The sequence below is a fragment of the Vicugna pacos genome, chromosome 16 (assembly GCF_048564905.1).
Source record: "Vicugna pacos chromosome 16, VicPac4, whole genome shotgun sequence".
In the NCBI taxonomy this organism is placed as follows: Eukaryota; Metazoa; Chordata; class Mammalia; order Artiodactyla; family Camelidae; genus Vicugna; species Vicugna pacos.
The window spans coordinates 7,797,420-7,816,406 of record NC_133002.1 but is presented as its reverse complement, the minus strand read 5'-3'; the positions used below and the strand labels follow the sequence as shown (position 1 = coordinate 7,816,406).

The window sequence follows — 18,987 nt, the reverse complement described above, 5'->3', positions numbered from 1 at the left end:
TCCACAACACTCATCACTTGTGGACATTATATTATATACCTGCATACTGTGTATTGTCTGTCCTCCCCACTAAAATGTAGACTCCAGCAGAGCAAGGACTTTGATCTGCTTGACGCTATATCCCCAGCACCAAGAATCTGGTATATTTAAAGATATTCAATAAATAAGTTTTAAATGAATACACTTTAATATTTCCAACAATAATAGATACTCCATTAAGAAATATGCCAATATTCTTTAATTTTACTGATGAGATAACACTCTGAAGTATTTCTCAATAAAAACATTTCTTTAACACAGAAGTGTGAGTACTAAGATCTTAAGACGAAGCATTCACTCCAGCCACGGGAACTTCAAGGCCAAGAGTCTGGTGCCCTCTCAGAAGGTGTAATGGTGGAAGTCAGAGGAAGAACACAGCTCGCTAAGTCTTTAAGGCTTAAATAACGCGACAGGAAGCAAGTGTTTACAGTGCAACCTTCCACACATCTTTGTCCTCTTACTGACCTCTACATCACTTGAGTTCTCATCTTCAACTTCTCCTTCTTCAGCCTCATCATCATCTGAACTGTCTTCCTGTTTGTCTAAAACGGAATGTGAGGGACAAGATGAACCTTAACATAACTCCATCTCATATATGTTAAAAGTCTAATATTTCCTCCTCCTCTTAACAAATGACCCAAAGCATCATAGCTTATTTCAGAAATAGCTGGCGATGAGATGCTATGTAACACTTTGCATAGAAACTCAAACTGCAAAGAACAGGACTTTTAGCTTCAAAGCCCCTCCTTCGTGGTCAGTTACCTTTTTTACTTTTCTCAGATGACTTGTCCTCACTGGCATCCCTGCTTCTTATCTTATCCAGGGCTGGCAGGGAGCTCATGTTGATAAGGGCTCGTGTGGCTGTTATTTCATCCAACCAAACCACATTACCTAAAATAAGATGTAAAATAACACCGTACGTCGCGTTCAAACGGTAACTTTCTTGAGGGCAGAGAATATATCATATTCATCGCTGCAGTGTCATTCAGCTGGCATCAGTAAGCGTACAAACCAACTAGGAAAGGAAGTATACAGAAAGTGGTAGCAAAACCTCTGATAAAGTTAGCCCAGAGCTGCATTCCCAAGCTGGGTTCCACAAAAGAATGGTCAAGTATTCCACGAAAAAGGCTTCTGTATATTAAAACCGCCTGGCACACAGTGTTACGCACAACTGTTAGCAGTTCTTGACAATGATGACGACTGTCAGAGAAATTTGGATTATCCCTTATTCTTCTGCCCTCTCCGTGGAAGCCCTCTGCTGTCCCTTGTCATCTGGACATACTAAATGATCTTCCCCTGTTATAAAGTGTGGCTGATGATGGCGCCCATGGGATATATACAACGGAGGCGTGACAGCCACTTGGCTTTGCAGCAACCAATTTAATTTTATTCTTAGAGAATTTACCCAAGAAAAAGGTTTTGAGAACTTTAACTTTAAAGCAGCACTTCTCAACCTTATGCTATCCCTATGTCTCAGTTTGAGAAATGAAGGTCTAAAGATTCTCATTTCTGTTAATAATATGCCACATGGTCTTGAGCAAATAATTTCCCTCCTCTGCTCCTCAGTTTCTGATGTACAAAATGAGGTAGCTGAACTGGATGATTCTAAGGGTCCCCCTGACTCTAATATCCCTTAGCTACCAGTTTAATGAGTTAACTCAGAGGTTAGCAAACTATAACCAGTAGGCCAAATCCAGCCAACCGTCTGTTATTTATTTATTTATTCATCCATTCATCCATTTATCTATTTATACTTGTACCAGCTGTATTTAGTTATAACTAATGTACAATAAACTACACACCCACCACCTGTTTTTGTAAATAAAGTGCTACAGAAAACAGCCAGGCTCATTCAATTATATTGTCTATGGCTGCTAGCATGCTACACTGGCAGAGCTCGGCAGATTCCACAGAGACTGCAAAGCCTAAAATATTTATTACCTAGCCCTTTATAAAAAAGGTTTGCCAACCCCTGATTTGGATGGTCTAAGTTAAGCAAAAAGAAAAAAGGAGAAAAATCTTTTACTCAGTCATGTTTGTTCTTCTTTCAATGAAAGCACTGAATTAACATCTAAAGAAAGCAGCTGGAAAGACCAGGAAACCAGGAAAACCAGGTCAGCAAGCTGGTGCTGAATAAAGCCAGAGGAGAAGTGAGTCTACAGAAGAAGCCAGCAGAATCGTTACCAGAGCTCAGGACAGACTTGGACTGGGAGGCAAGTTAAAAATTACAGTTAGCTCATAAGCTGAACAGCCCAGATTAGGGCAAGCAGATGAAGCTCTAGAAAACACAGTCCAAAGCAAGCAGAGACAAGAGGTCTGGCACAGTGTCAGAGGTTTCTAGTCTAGTATCCAGGTCAGAGACAGCCTGCTGAAGAGCTGTATGGCAAGCTGCAATGACACAGTCTGAAGCCTGGAAAACGCAGCCCCAAGTCTACACACTTGGACCCACTCCTTTGGTGGGAAACTGTGGGTGTTAGAGAGGCCTCAGTCATGTACCCTAGACTCGGATGCCAGCAACGAACCTCCTCAAGGTTTGATCACCACCTCTGAGCTGACTCAGAACACTCCTGGGGTACGATCTGGCAGATTGGTTAACACACTCTGGTTCTTGTCAGTGGGCAATGCTTTCTCTCCTAGGCTAAGGGCATAGTCTGGGCCACAATCATTCACCATTTGAGATGGTAAGAACTCTCGTATAATCATAAACAAAAGCACAGTCAACGGAACATGTGAGTGTACTTACAGGAGGTATCATCCAGCCACTCGATGTGAGCAGGGGGATATTCTTTAAAGTAGGAAAAGATGTCCTGGGTACTCATCTCATCTACTCCACAAATGTAGATTGTCTCCAGTCTCACTTTGGGGATTGCTAGAAAAACAAGACACAGAAAAGATGACAGATTTTTCCTATCTGCTGTTGCACATCTCACCAGTACCTTTCCGTAACAGTTCAGATAATAGGTGTTCAGAAAAGAAATAAACTGAAAGAGTTGACAAATATTTCAAAAGAAAATGGGACTTGATGGTAAACTATTTTAACTTTTTATCACAGAATAATAGTATTGAACAAATAACTTAATTCAGGACAGGTCTATTAGGCTGAGAAAGACTAAACAAATGGTGTTGATAATATACATGATACTTCCCCTCAAACTAACCTGTAGTAATTAGAGCAATCCCAAATTCAACAGGATTATCCATTAAACTTGATAAGCTGATTCTGAAGTTTTTTAAATGTTATGTCAAAAAGAAATGTGTGATAGTCAAGATAATTCTGAAAAGAAGAGATGTTGCCCCTGGATGGAAAGCAAAGTATGAAACTAGAGCAAAGAAATCCTACAAATCAATAAGAAAATGACAGCCCCAAATAAAAATGAGCAAAAGGACACGAACAAGGAATTCACCCAAAAAGAAACAGAAAAGGAAAACGGTCATATGAAGAGATGGTTGGCCTCACTACTAATCAGGAAAATGCACATTAAAACAAGATCTCAGTTTTCACTGACCAAGTTTTTAATTTATGTCTTTTTAGTATCAAATGAGTGGCAGTGTGGGGCAAAGAGCTGCTCCCTCTGCTGGTGGCAGTGAGAACTGGCACAGCACCTCTGCAGGGTGGGCTGGGAGCATTTACTACAAACTTAAGCCCTACAGGCACAGGAATCCTCAGTACTGACCCTGAATACACGTGGGTTCAGAGTGGCTCTCATGGAGATGCTCACTGCAGCACTATCTTAATAACCCACGATCTATTAGAGTAATAAATTATGGTTTATCCATATTAAATGAATCATGGTTTATTCATATTATAGAATATTAAGCAGTTAAAAACAATGATTTATTATATACCATGGAATGATTCTAAGACATATTATTGAGTGAAAAAAGCAAGAGCAGAAAAATACATACATTAAAAAAATTAAGGGGAGGGTAGAGCTCAGTCGTGGAGCACATGCTTAGCATGCATGAGGTCCTGGGTTCAATTCCCAGGACTATCATTAAAAAATAATAATTAATTAATTAATTAATTAATTAATAAACTTAACTACCTCACCCCCAAGAAAACAAAAACATTAACACAGAAACACCACCATATATTTTCTAAGGGTACATATTTGTGTACACAAATACCTATAAAAAGAATTCACTCCACACTGATAACAACTGGTACCTCTGGAGAGAAAGAAAGGTTAAAGGCTGCAGTCAAAAAGGAACTTAGAGCCTTACCAGAACTGTGTTAACTTTAAGCACATTATTTCACTTGTCTTTTTAATTGTGAAATGTCAATTAAGTCAACAGTAAGAAAAAGTATTTTCAGATACCTATATATCCATCACCTAGCTTTATGCATAATTTCTTTTAAAGATTTGAGGCAAATATAATATTACATATAAAACTAGGGCCTGTGTAAGCTCTCCACATCCCTTCTCTCCCTGCCTTCTCCAGAATAATTCTGTAAAGAATTCAATGTCCATTACTCCCAAGTATGTTTTTATATATCATATATTTTATTTATAACAAATGAACTTGAAATACATGTGAATACTTTCCGATGAAAATTATTTTTAATTTTTATTTTTTTGGCATTTTGAAGAGTAAAAGATAAGTCTGATGGGAGCCCATGAGGTGTGGCCAGGATAAAGCAAGAAAGTACCTTCCTGACAACCCAGGTTCATCAAGACTTATGAATCCAAGCAATGCAACAAAGAACAGAGGCCCAAATGAGATGGAGGGCCACACTCTAACACACAGGATGAGAAACAGAAGGGGTCAGCCCAGGGGGCCTTCTCAGTTCTTCAAGCCAAAGGCCATGACTTTGGAGGAAAAAATCCTATGGGAAGTAAAGAGATGGTTCTGAAGAAGACAACAAACAACAAGGAGAACTCTTAGTGATGGTGGAGGAAACAGAGTGAGGAGCAGGCAGAAAAAATCTTGCAGGAGATGCTGATATGATACAAAGAACTGAATCATATATGAGACAAGCAGAGAAAATAAGAACCAAGAGAAATGACAAAAACAAATACCAAGAGTATCACAGTGTTGTTCTAATAAAACACTACAACAACATTAAAAAAAAAAAACTCTACAGGTGAAGAAAGAGCTTAAAAACAAAAGGTAAGAGTATAAGGAACAAAACTTCCTGGCCTCAGACGTCTAAATTTTAATGTAGAGGGAGTGGTATACACATCTAGAAACAGACAGTGGACAACCATGTTCAAAAGAAGCAGGTAAATGTATACAAATAGCAAATCATTACGCTGTATACCTGAAACCGTGTTATATGCCAATTATACCTCAATTAAAAAAAAAAAAGCTGGTAAAGATAAGAAAGACATACAAAAGCCATACCACTGAAGAGAGAAACTAGACTCAGTCGGCTGGAGGATAAAAAAGGTTCACTCTCAAAAGAGAACCAAACTGACAGTATGGCAAGATCCACTGGAGATGGGAACTTTGCTAAGCTGAAGGTTTGATGGAAGTCTGCCAAAGGACAATGCTCAATACCACCTCACCTTGCTGACAATGCTGCTGCTTAAAATAAAACAAAACCACAAAGAAGGCACCTAGATTTATGACCAACTGATGGGAAAGGACTAACGGCTGAGGCGGCAGTGAACAGACGAACTGGGCATTTACTGAGTGCTGACTACAAGTGAGATGGTGAGGGCGTCATCTTGGATTTTCTAACAGGAAGAAGACAATGAATGACAGGACACAGAACTCAAATCTTTTGGAAAGTAGATTTCTGAAAATGCAGAAAAAAAGTAGCCAATCCCAAAGCCTCAGATTAGAATGATGAAAAATTTGGAAGACAAGAAATATAGTAACTCAGAGTGTAAGAGGCGATCCCAAGAAAAGAGAAGGCAGCAAAGCTTAGGTGAGCACAATTCACCAAAGAACACAAATGGCAGATGGATGAAGGGTAAATGTAAGAAATCGAGGAATCTGCAAGAGTAACACAAGGCTACACAATGCCGTGGAAAATGCTGACGACAGACTGTCAAGTGAAAAGGAAGAAAGCAGTATGACTACAAAGGGAAAAACAAAAATAAAGTCCACACCGAGAAAAGATTAAAAGGAAATACACACAATGCTGACAATGACTGGGTTTGTGTGGTGGTCTGTGGACAAATTTTCTTCTTACTCTACTTTCCAAATTTTCTTTGGTGGACATGAATTGTTTGTCTGATACCTAATGGAAAAAAAGGTTATAATCCAGAGTACATATGTTCATCAAAAACGCTAATGGTGGTTTTTGTGTTGTTTTTTTTTAAATGTTTGGAGCAACATTGCTTTGGGAAGATGATGCGGAAAAAGGGCAGAGCTGTTGATCTATTTTCGCTCTGCTACTAACAGTAGAACAGCTATCATTCAGTAAGGACTAAAACCAAAGACAGGTGCTCACAGCTTTAGAATTAGTTTTAATAGACTTAAACTTTCTCGTCTAGAATTACTGAATCCTGCTGTAATACAACTAAAACACACAGCAGTGATTTCAGAACTAGGTAGTAATCCCTAAGCAGTTGCAGGGAAGGAGCAAAGTCCCTTAAAGCCTAGAGAAGGACTAATCCTGCACTGATCTTCATAAAAGAGGAAAAGAGAAATTCCAAAACTACAAATTGAAAAGACTGTCATTCTCTAAAATTTTTTTAAAAAAATAGCTTATCATACAGAACCTATGATCCTTTAAGAAACCAAGTCCTTCCCAGAGGAAATGACATGAGTTCACTACGGAACAAGCCAGCTCACCTAGTCTCTTTTTTGATCAGATTTCCAGGCCAGGACATTCAAAGAACACTGCAGATGGTCTTCTATCCTGAGTTCATTAAGGCATGTAATCTAGTTCCTCAGGACAATAAACCCAATAACAGAATAAGATTCTAATCCATGGATCTATGTATCACGGCATGGTGCGGGAGTATCCTGTTTGACATTTACCAACAACTAGATGAAGATGCAGAAGCCACGAATACCAAAGTGAGGAGTGCAGCCAAAATGTTGAAAGGCAGAGTTAAGATGAAAATTAACTCCGCAGGCTAAAATGGAGTCTTGAAATCAACAATTAACGGAGATAAACAAAAAGTGCCTCAAGAACAAGATGAGAAAGACTGTCGTGATGGGTGCAGTTCCTGCGGGAAACACTGGTGCTCTGGTTGACCAGACGATGAAGGCTGACTAGACAATGACGTGGCCAGGACAGACTGCTCTGCCGTGCTCTCCACGAATCCAACCATTTCTGGAATCTGCACCTCACCTGATGAAGGGCATTTAGAAACTAGGAAGGGTCTAAAGGAGGGAGACCAAAAAGTCATGTCACATGATAAAGTTTAGGGAATGGGCTGTCCATTCCTTCACCTGAAGAGTCATCGTGTGAATGAGGAAAGGACTTAACGTTGTTCTGAGAGTCACACATAACCAATGGACAGAAATCACTAGAAAGCAACTTCTGTTTAACATGAGAAGGTCTCCAAAAACAAGACTGACTGCCACATAAATAGTTCTTATGAAGGAAATGTTCAGACAGAGGCCAAAGGACCATTGGGAACCTTTCCAAGAGGCCTGCAGTACTTGGTAGGAGGTAGGATCTAGATGACCTCTAAGGTCCCTTCCAACCACAAGCACTTTGATCTTGGAGATAAGGAGGTCGAAGCTGCTTAACACTGACTAAGAGCAGCAGACTGGTCTGCTGCAGCACATCCCAACTACGTCCCTGAAGCTGGCACCGAGATTAGGAGCACAGGCTTCAGTCCGACCAGCCTTCAAATCCCAGCCTTGCTACTTACTAGCTGTGGGACTTCAGGCAAGTTTCTCTACCTCACGGCTCCTTCCTTTCCTCATCAGTAAAACAGAAACGATACTTTCCCAGAAACAGGGTTGTTGAAAGGGTAAGTTAACCACATAGCCGAGTGACTGGTACATAGCAAGCATTTATCAAATAGTATATTGTATTACTATTAGTGTTAATAATAAGAAAAAATAACTTTAATTAAAAAAAGAAAAAGAAAAAAAAACTTGACAGCTATAGTGGTTGCAGGAATCAAGATGTTTATTCCAATGTCCCCATTCTCCCAAGAGGCTGGGCCACTTAGATGACTGGAAGATGGGGAATGCCAGATAACTGTAATAATAACTAACATTTATCGGGCACTTACTATGTGCCAGACACCACTCTAAGAATCACATTTTGTTACAGCATCCCAACAACCCTATAAGAACCAACGTTAATCTGCCTTTCCAGATGAAGAAACTGAGGTTCTTAGAGGCTAGATAACTTGCTTAAGGTCACAGAGCTACAAAATGACAAGTCAGGATTTGAATACAGGCCATCAGGCTTCAGAACTCAGCTCTTAACCACAATACCAACAGTTCTTAGTCCTGACTATACACTAGAATTACCTGGGGAGATATCAAAATAATAACTGTCTCTGAGATCTACCCAGACCCCTCCACCCTTTCTGTAATTTAAATTGATCTGGGAAAGGCAGCAGGGTTCTCTAGAGTTCAGGAACACACTCCAAGGCCACACCGCCTCCTGAATCAATACCAGGTTGTAATGAGCAACTTCCCCAGATGATATTCCAGGCAGCTGTATTGTTTTTTATGAGTATCTTTGGAACGATGAGATGGAGATTGCTTTTCAAAAAAACAATTTTTTTAATTAACATTTAAAGCGATCTTATTCAGGCAGGTAACACATTCCCATTTTACTGTCGGACAAGGAGAGCGAGACCTAAAAAGATTCCCTCTTTTTTTTTTTAAATTTGCTCATGTTCACTAAGGAACTGAGACTAGATCCCAGGGGGGTTCAGCACCCTAAAGAGCCCCAATGTAGGTGGGAGGAGAGAATGGAGTGGGTAATTAGGGATGCTTCATGGAGAAAGTGACATCTGAACCAGACGAAGCGTGGGACGAGGAAGGACAGAGTGATAGGCATGAACAAGACCAGAGGCAAGATGTCTCGAGGAATGCCCACAGGACTAGAAGTAAACAGGTGTGGTGAGACCACTGTGCTTTCCAGGCGGAGTTGTATACAAGGCCTCAGACATCTGCCTGGGCCCAGACTGTGCAGGCACATGCGTGCCGAGCTGCACAGCTGGCCTTGGCTTTCACAGGACTTTTCCTGAAACAGAAATCTACTCAAGCAGATGCCTGGAAACCCAGCCTGCAAGGGAAGCAAGGTTGTATTTCCAAACTGAACTCATGATGCAGAAAAAACAGCAAAGCAGCATCCAGAGTTGAGCTCTGCATCCAAGCTACTTTGTCCACTGGGATGGACTGGGGAGGTCTGGGTCTCTGGTATCATGTCACATATTAAAAGGCAACAGGGCAAAGTAGTTAAGAGCAAGGCTTTAGAGTCAGATAAACCTGGGTTCTAATCCTGACTCCACTTGCACGAGCTATGTAAACCTCAGCATTCTCTAAGCCTATTTCCTTCTTTGTAAAATAAAAATAAAAATATATTCTTCATGCGGTTGTTGTGAGAAATGAACAAGAAATAAATATGTAACGTGCTAATTAACACACTGCCTGGTAAGAAAGCAAGTTCCCAACAAAGAGTAGCTATTCCTTCATTCATTCAGCATGCTTATTTATTTATTTATTTTTATTTGGGGGCAGGGATTAGGATTTTATTTATTTATTTATTTATTTATTTATTTATTTATTTATTTATTTATTTAATGAAGGTACTGGGGATTGAACCCAGGACCTCATGCATGCTAAGCGCACACTCTACCGAGCTATACCCTCCCCCCTCATTCAGTATGTTTTTAACAAACAAGCAAGCCTAGAGAAAGTCACACAGCAGAGCACAGACCTTTAACGTGCACTCAGAGGGCTGCCTATTAAACCCTGCACAAATCCCAAATTTGCAAATACAGCAGAGGGAAACTGTTTGCATTCACGGAATAATGAATATGGCTGTGAACTCACTAAAAGGGTAGTAACAATTTTTCCTTCTATTTATAAACTGCTTTTGAAGACTGGAGTATATTATTATATATGACAATTCAGGGTGAGTTCTAGGAAGCAAAATACTCACCTAACAAAACACAAAAATTAAATAAAATCACAAAACTGAATCAAGAGAAGCACTAATGGTATTCCCCCCACCCCCAAACCTGAATCTCCTCAAGGAGAGTCTCACTGTGATACACTCCCACCACATTTAAAGGCAAAGAAAGGGTAACACTTTTATCATAAAAGCAGAAAATGAGAGAGTCCACAAAAGTATGTTCTAATCTCAGCTCTGCCACCAACTAGGTGACGTTCTCTGGGGCTCCTCAGACATGACAATCCCCTTTTTTCCAGCTCTAACATCTGAGACACAGCTAACAGCTCAACTTTAAATAGGTCACCGCAGAAATGGAGACCTCACAAGTTCCTTCCTTTGGGAATATTTGGATGAGGACTGGACAGGCAAGGCAAGACCAGAAGCATGAGGCCACAGCAGGGAAAAGTCATTCTCTGGAAGAATGTGGAAAAATTCTCCCCAAACACCCTGTACCTTTCTTCATCATGTCTCGGTCCAAGGCGACATTTCTTTGGGCAATATTTACTTCTGATCGAAAATGGAAGCGCTTGGCTCTCTGTTCTTTCTTTTCAATTGCTTCCTAGAAGGTACAGAAAAAGCCAAAGAAGTAAAACATGGAGGAGGAAAGTTAAATCACAAGCACAAAATGATGCATTAGTGACAAGCCTAAAATAACTCAGAAGAAATAAGCAATACTGTGCCTTCAATAATTTTTGCAGAGAATTGGATATTCAGAGTCAATGACTAGGAGGGTGTACACTATTAGGGTTATAACTGTAATAATCTCCATGATGATTCAATGCTTATCACTGTACCTGGGGCACAGTAGGAATTCAATGAGTATTTCTTGATCTAATGAGTAATGAATAATGCTTTAGTTCTCTGACATTTCATTTATTATTAGCAATCATGCAAACAAATTACAACTAAAGCATCTTAACATCTCAATTTTCCAGGTGCAGAGACTGAGGCACAAAAAAGTTACAAGGTTTGCTAGAGGCACTTCTGCAAGTAAGGGGGCAGATCTTTGTGATCTTAGTGCTATTTCTAGAAGTCCCACCACCACCCTCATTTCACATCGTCTGTGTGCATGGTAATCACACCTATCACATTATGTCTGCCTGAGCAGTCCAGTCCCTAAAGCTTTTTCTGCGTTTAAAAATAACACTGAAGCAAAGAAACTCCCTCTATTCTAAACTTGTGTCCATGGAATTGCCAGTTTTCGTCTTGAAGTGACAAGAAACACTGATGCTTTGCTGAAAAACAAAATAATCAGCTTCCTAAGTTTTTTTTTCCCCAAGAGCTAAAATAAATCCAGGTCCTACTGTGGGTTTCTGATAGCTCTTAGGAACCTTCACTAATTGTATATTGACTTTGCCTCGCTAATTGAAGGTCTGACTACACAAAGCTTGTGGGGATTGGTAAAGCAGCAACATTTCTGTTATTTCCCAATAGTTATGTTAATTTTCTTCACTGAAGTCTTCCCAGGGGAAACAACTAATCTTTGTAGCCTTCCTTTAGTAACGACTTAAGTACCAATCCTGGGCTGCCATACTTTCCCCCGCGTATGTTTCACATAATGGTAAACTGCGTAGGACTAAGAATAGTGCAATATACTTCTTTTTCAACTACAGTAAGAAAACATCTTCACTTTATTCTATTTTGTCAAAAAAGATGATCAGTTCTTTCTTCTGGCCTTCAAGCAATCTGAGACAGATTGAGACCCAGATAAAATACAAAAAGGTAAGCATGACATACTTATTTTTATTTTTGCTTTTATACATCCAATACAGTAGTTAATACAGTATTATTTATTCAGAATTACCATTCAAGCTCTGTTCCAAACTTAATTGCACACACTAAAATCAGAAAGAAGGTTTTAGCTGGATATCACCAATTAAAGCAACAAATAAGTACTTCTGTTTATAATAAGGAAAATGATATGCCTGGTTCTGTGAGGAGTTACGAAGAAGCTGGTAATCTAGTTAAAGCACTAACTAGATAAAAGGTAATACTCCCAGGTACGGAAAATAATTTAGTTGACTTGACCTTCAAAGTTTAGCCACAAAATCAGGAAATCCTATTTTTCTAGGCCAGCAGCCAGTGAGGAATAAAGACATTTTACTAAGGGCCTACTAATGTGCCAGGCACTTTTCTGTTTTGCTTCATTTAAAGTGGAAACAGTTTACATATTTTTAAAGAATGGACAGCATGAAAAAGCACTCCCAGTATAGAACTTCCCAGACATGGTTAAGGACAGGCATTGAAGGAGAGTGATTTTTACCTTCCCATGGATTTGAGAACACACAAATGCTGCCTGGATGTTTTCAGGATGTGTGAAGGCATCACTGTGTATTACAAAATTTAAATTAAAAAAAAATTTCACTCCAGCAACCAAAGGAAAAAGAAGGTGAAGAGTAAGTGCTGTTCTACAAGTCCTAGGGACCAAGTTCATTAAGTTCACCCACTTCTCAAAATGAATAAGGAAATCATGGTCTGTCTCACCTTGGAGGTGACATCGATTCCAGTGATGAAGCTGCCAGCCTTGTTTTCGTATCTTCTGCTTGTGTCCTAACACGAAGAGGGTGGGTGAGAAACGCTAACAAGCAACTGAGGAAATACTCGTGATAAACGACAAGCCGACAATCGATTCCTTCTGGAGAGTCGTTCTTTTCAGCAATCCTTGCCCGCCCCTGACAACCCCTTACAATGAGGAAGCCTGTCCCAGTGACTCTGGGGTAGCAACACACCACTCTAATGAGAAGTCTTTTCCAGATCAGAGCCTGTCCAAAAGCTAAAGTAATTCCATCTACGACATCACCCATATAAATGAAAATCTCAAGGCTTTCAGGAAAAACATTCAAGACGAGGCACACTTATCTTCCCCACCCAGATGGGACAAATTCATTGTGCCAGGTCACCAGATGGAGCATAAGTCTTCACCACACTGCAGGAAGTCCAGACTCACCTAGACCTCCTGGGGGAAACACAGCACAGTGCGATGAAAACAGGATGGGATTTGGAAGCCTGGGGACTCCAATCGCAGCTGTGACATCACTGACTACATGATACTGTACAATTCCTTTGGCCTCGCTGGGCCTAGGTTTCCTCCGTGGTCTCTGCCTGCCTTTCTGACCTCTTTTACTGCTCTCCCACTTTCTCCAACAAAACAACCTTGTTCCCATCTCAGTCTTTGTGCTTACTGTTGCCCCTGCTGGAAACACTCTCTTCCAAGTGTGCACACGGCTGGCTCCTTTCTGTCACCTAGGGTTCAGCTCAAATGTCACTTTCCTGACCATCCTATCCCATTCTGCTTCCTGCTCTGCACACCCTCCCTGTCCTCCACACACTCCTATCCCATTAATGTGTTTTATTCCCTTCAGAGCACTCACCACTATTGGTGAACTTATTTGTTTGTTTGTTGAACTTATTTGTTTACTTGTGTCCCTCAAATGGAACAAAAACAGCAAGGATGGGAGTTTGACTTTGATCTTGATCAAGCGCCTAGGACTGTGTCTGGCACAAAGCACATGCTGAACAGAATGAATGAAGGGACATCTACTTCCCAAGTGCGGTGATATTTAAACGATGTTACATAGTAAATGGCAGAATGCCACTATCTTAATTGTTGTTGCCAGAATCATTATCATTTGCTATCTTTTGTGCCCCTACCTTTACCTTTTCCCATAATTTCAGTTTAAAAGCATGACTTGCAGGCGTGTGTTAAAAAGTTCTTGTTAGGTGAGAAATTAAGTACATGAGAGAAGCCATGCAGGCCTGAGATCAGCCCTGAGAACCGGACACAGGACCCCCAAACCACGAGCAAAACACCTCTCACCATCCCCACTGTGATAAAAGACGGACCAAGGACCATTGCCGGTTCGCTGCTGCTTTGGTTTCATTAAGGGTCAGATGCTGAGGCCACGGTGTTGCAGTGGAGCTGCGTGGGACAAGATGACCCTCAAGTCACAACAGAAACACTGAGTTTCTGCAGCTGATAAGGCCAGCCCTTCCAAGGGAAACCGCGAGTGCTGCGTTTAACATACACCAGTCCTACCGGAGCAGGACCCAAAGGAGACCAGGATGCCGGTGCCATCCGACAGTTGATTCTGGGCCGCTCTGGGTCGTATTCCCGCCCGGGGCTTCCCCTTTATCTCAAGCCCCCAGATAATCCCATTCCCTCCTCAGCCATCCGCTTGCACAGACTGCCTCCGAGGGGCAGCGAAGGGGGTGTCCTCAACTACCCTCCAGCTCTCCCCCACCTCCCTCCAGCCCCCTCAACACCCGGATTTCCGGGCGCCCGGGCGTCCTTTCTCTCGTTCCCCGTATCTGCTCAAGCCTGGCGCCTCGCCCCCCTCTCCCTTCGCCGGACTTCCCCTGGCTGGGACCCCAGCCCCGGCCGCCTCCCCTTCTGGCCCGCTTGCGCTCCGGACACTCGCTCCGCGACCTCCTCCTCGCCCCCGCCCCCGCCCGTACCGGGATCAGTTCTTTCAGTGAGCGCCGCACCGGCACGATCTCCAGCTCGCCCTCCTCCACCTCCATGGGCTCCGGCTCGCTACGGTCCAAACCGGACTCCGCTTCAGGCGACAGGAGCCCCAGGGCCGGCCCCGCCGGGGCCTCCGCCTTCACCGACACTCGAAGGCCCCGTACGGCCGCCATCGCCGCCCGCCGGCCGCACCACTGAGAGCCCGCCCCGCACACCGCCGGCTAGAGCGCCGCTACCACTGGCCACCGAGCAGCCGCCGCCACTACCTAGAGCGTCGCCTGCTGCGGCTAGAAGGCCCTCTTTAGCGCCCGACGCCCCTGCTGGTGGAAGGAACCCGGGACGGCTGGAGCCGGTTCTGGCGAAGAGGAGGCGGGACCGAGAGGGAACAGGGGCGGGGCCTGCTGGGGGCGGGGCCTGGAGCAGTTCGCTGCAGTCTGGGCGTAGAAAATAGCTACACCTGAAGCCGTAAACCTGTAATAAAAGTTAATTTTACTGATTGAGCATTACCTACCAGTGACCGTTACAAGCGCTTAAATCCTTACAACAATCCTATGTATTATTACTATTACTACCCCCATTTCACATATGAGGAAGCTGAGGCGTTTACATTGACCCAAGGTGACAGGCTATTTAAGGGATAAAACCCAGATGCGAGCCCAGCCAGTCTGGCTCCAGAGCCCAGAATGAGCCTTGGTCTGTCACCTCTGGGCAAATCTACAGATTTAAAACACACTTGCCATGACAACCTTTGTGTCTTTCAAGTCTCTCAATAATTGGTCCATTTTACATACCACAAAATTGAGACTCCAAGAGGGTAGGGAGGCCAGAGCTTGAACCCTAATTTCCTGTCTCCCGAGGGCTCGGTCAACTGGAGACTTCTGAGCATGGTTTCTTGCAGACATTTCTAACAAGCACTTGGTTGGGAGAGGGGGAGTGATCTCTGGGTTTCCAGAGGGCCCCACTGGTCAGTTTTGCTTTGAGTCCTGATTTTACACGTTCCTCCCTGGGTTACCTTGGGTTAGTTCTAGCCCTTTTCTGGGCCTGTCTTCCTATCTGAGGAGGGAGAAGTTGGGATCCTACGTTCTCAGAGGCCCTACTAGCAGTGAAACTATTCTGCATAAAACTATTATGGTGAATACATGACATACATTTGTCAAAACTAACAGAATGTACAATACAAAGAGTAAACTGTGGACTTTAGTTAACAATAATATATCATTATTTCACTGGTGGTAACAAATGTACCACAGGAAGGCAAGATGTTACTAAAGGGAAGTTTTGGGGCAGGAGAGGGGGATGAGGGAGGGTGTATGGGAACCTGTACTTTCTACTCAATTTTTGTCAACCTAAAACTGTTCCAAAACATAAAGTTGTTTTTAAAAAAAATCAAAACAAAAAAACCTGACACACAGACTACATCCTAGACCAATCAAATCAGAATCTTTAAGTGTGGGTGAGTTTTTAAAAGCTCCCGAGGAGATTCTAGCATGTAGCCAGGCTGACAATTGCTGTTTGGACTGAATTGGGAGTTGGGGGGGGGGGCAGACCACTGCTGGGAGTCCTCTCTCAGCTTTGGGGTACATTTCCCAGGGAGGTGAGTGGAGATTGGCACAGATTACCTGGAAGGAGAGAGCACCTGAGGGCATGGGGATCCTCTCCTTTGACAGCTCCAGAGCCTTAGGGCTGGTCCCCTGGACTTTGGGGGAGACTAAGGGTGATGTTTAATCAGCCCCTTTCCATGTTGTGGTTCCACATTGTTCCCGTTTCATTCCTTCAGTGTGGACCTGTGCCTTGGCCATGGGCGGGGGGCAGGTCTTAGGAAACAAGACAACCGAGGGGTCAAAGGGCTCTCAATGCAGAGAGCATCAGCCAATCACAGGGACTGTCACTAGGACAAGCAGTGATCGGTCCTGCTGGGGATGGGACAATGTAAGCCCCCCTTCATCGTGGCAGATCAGTGAGTGGGCAGACACAAGTTGTGAAAGTGACTCAGCCAGTGGGCCAGGCTGCAATTCCTGGGCCCTGTTTCCAGTCCTATAAGAGATGGACCAGACACCAGACCACATGCCAAGGGTGCCTCTGGGGCTGTGGATCGGGGAAGGCTTCCTGGAAGAGGTGACTTGGAGATGGTGGGGGCCTAGGCAGAAGGGAGGGAAGGAAAGCTCACCACAAAGCTGGACTAATGACAAACTGGCCAGTCTGACCTGGGTAGGGACTGGCAGCTGCCCTGGAAAGTGAGAGGACCCAGATTTTATTCCCTGGGTCATCCTGGCTAGAGAAATGGATGTGTCTGAGACCCCAGAGGGCAAAGCCAGATCTATGTGTGCCCAGGAAGGGACTAGGGGCGGGAGATGGTCATTGGAGCCACAGACACTTAGTCTATCAGGAGGCTGCAGCGGTCCAGGGAGTGGGCCAAGGCTTTGTTCTGCAGGCGAGACAGAGGATGGGCTCCTCCCAGCCCCTCCTGGTCTCCTCCTGGGCCTCAGTTAACCCCCAGGGACCAGTCCCACCCACTACGTGCCCCCCCTGGCCTCTCTTGTGGAATCCTGGTGGCCCAGGAGGCAGTCCCATAGAGAGGCCTGCTTGTTTGCCCGAGGGGAGGATGTGCTGGCCTGCCTTTGTGTTTGTGTGACTCCATAACCTGTGAGGTGTTCGTATGGGGCTAAGTATGTGGCTGGGTGTCTCCCTGGGAAAACTGGAACCCTCAGTGGCTCTGAGCAGCCCTCTCTCCTCTCCCTTAGGCTAAGACCATACAGGATGATAGGAGTTGGGAGCGGGTAGAGACCAGGCCAAGTGCTTGTGGGATCCAGAGCCCAAAGGCATTGTCTGTGAGGAACCAGGACCTCTTAGGGCAAACCCTGGACTGCCTCCGCCCCACTACCCCGGCTACAGCTGGACACCCTGGCCTGGGCTCAGCTCCCCCGTGTGGTTAGGTCTGGAAGTGCAACCTCCATCTCTGATTTTCCCAGATCTCCTTCCCTGTGTGTAGGGCTCTTGGTTTTCCTGGCAGCTGATGTGGGAAGACCAGGATGGAGTGGGTGGGCAGGAGACCTGGGCTCTAGCCTGGCTATCCTCTAACTTGGTCTGTGACTCTGAGCCTCAGTTTCCCCCACCTTAGTGTGCCTCATAGAGTGGTCATCCTGGTGGGGAAATGACATCATGTACTGTGGTCCTATTCTAAGCTCTTACACATGACGATCTGGACTGCCAGACCCAGGCCCATTGTTGGGTGACCAATGCCTGGACTGAACCAGCCTGGGGGTTTTTCTGTCTGCAGAATAGACCCTGGAGGGTGTGGTCGACATTGACAAGCAGAGGCAGGGATCGGGGAAGGCCTACCCTGGAAAGTGGGTGGATGGAACATGGGTCAGGAGAGCATCTGGGGAGGCCCGTGGGGCTGATGGCAATGACTGAGCACTGCAGGGAGCATGGAAGGGTCCTGAGAGGCACGGGCATGGTCAGGTGGGGGCCCACAGATCACTCTGGCAGGTTGTAACAGGATGGACTGGAGTGCTGAGGCCCAAGACTGGAGACCAATGAGGAAGTGGCCAAAATTGAGGGGCAGCAAGAGTGTGAACAAGACTGCTTATTGGTCTTAGTGTTTGGGGAACTTCTGCCTGGCCACCAGCACCCTTCCTGCAGAGGGCTTGGTGCAGCCCTCATGGGACCGTTGCAGGATGACCCGGAACCAGGCAGGAACAGCTTTGGTCTCCATTTCTCACATGGGAAAAACTGATCACCATGAGGGACAGCCTCTGGGTTGATCTCCTTCTGGTTGGTCCCTGGTTTCACCAGGCGAGGAGCTCCATAAATGAGCAAATACCAGTCAGACAGGATGTGCTGAGATAGTGGTTTCTAAGGCAGCCCCAGGGGCAGAAAGTTCTTTGGCTTTTCTTCCCTAAGGGTCTCACTTGGTGAGTACTATGTACCAAGCACTGTGTCAGATGCTTGGCACAAGAACCCCATGAAGAGGTGCTGATGCTACCTGTACTATACCAGACAGAAGCTGAGACTTCTCTGATGTTTCGCCAAGGGCACACAGCTGGTAAAAGGCAAAGCCTGGATTCAAGCTGAAGGCTATCTGACCTCAAAGACAGCTCTTTTCATCATGGCCATGGAGGGCCCTCCAATAATCGGGGAGCTGTGGGTCCAAAATGCCAAGTACTAGTGCTGAAGGCTAAGGGGACACTGGGAGGACAGTGGGCCTGCATCACAGGGACTACTGTGAGTCTCCACTTGGGCTTCTGCCCCACGAGGAGTGGTGTGGGCTCCCAAGGACCAGACCTCGGCCTCCCTGGGCCCCTGCAAAACAGGCGAGATGCCCTCCTAGACAGCCCATTGGCTACCACCCTGTTCTTCCCAAGGAGGGGCCACAGGACCTACCCAGGAGACTGAGCCACACCCTGGACTGTAGCCCCTCACCCTCCAGACA

At 44.4% G+C, this 18,987-nt stretch overlaps 1 protein-coding gene across 5 annotated transcripts in view; it reads right to left on the bottom strand.

The window, feature by feature from the left end:
- The window catches only part of NCBP3 (nuclear cap binding subunit 3), a 33,262-nt gene extending 18,459 nt beyond the window's left edge, over positions 1-14,803 (bottom strand). For 3 of the 5 annotated variants that reach the window (XR_012060254.1, XR_012060253.1, XR_012060255.1), the window contains exons 1-6: positions 14,546-14,803; positions 12,575-12,640; positions 10,544-10,649; positions 2,783-2,908; positions 802-930; positions 505-581 (exon numbers count right to left, since the gene is read on the bottom strand). Coding sequence is in view for 2 of the 5 variants with exons in the window: in XM_015251692.3 (XP_015107178.1) it covers positions 505-581; positions 802-930; positions 2,783-2,908; positions 10,544-10,649; positions 12,575-12,640; positions 14,546-14,728 (687 nt within the window). In the remaining 3 variants the exon portion in view is untranslated. Of the gene's footprint in view, positions 1-504; positions 582-801; positions 931-2,782; positions 2,909-10,543; positions 10,650-12,574; positions 12,641-13,037; positions 13,080-14,545 lie in introns of those variants that run through there. The other 2 variants (XM_015251692.3, XM_072940546.1) reach the window with 2 other exon arrangements.
- Positions 14,804-18,987: the final 4,184 nt, after the last annotated feature.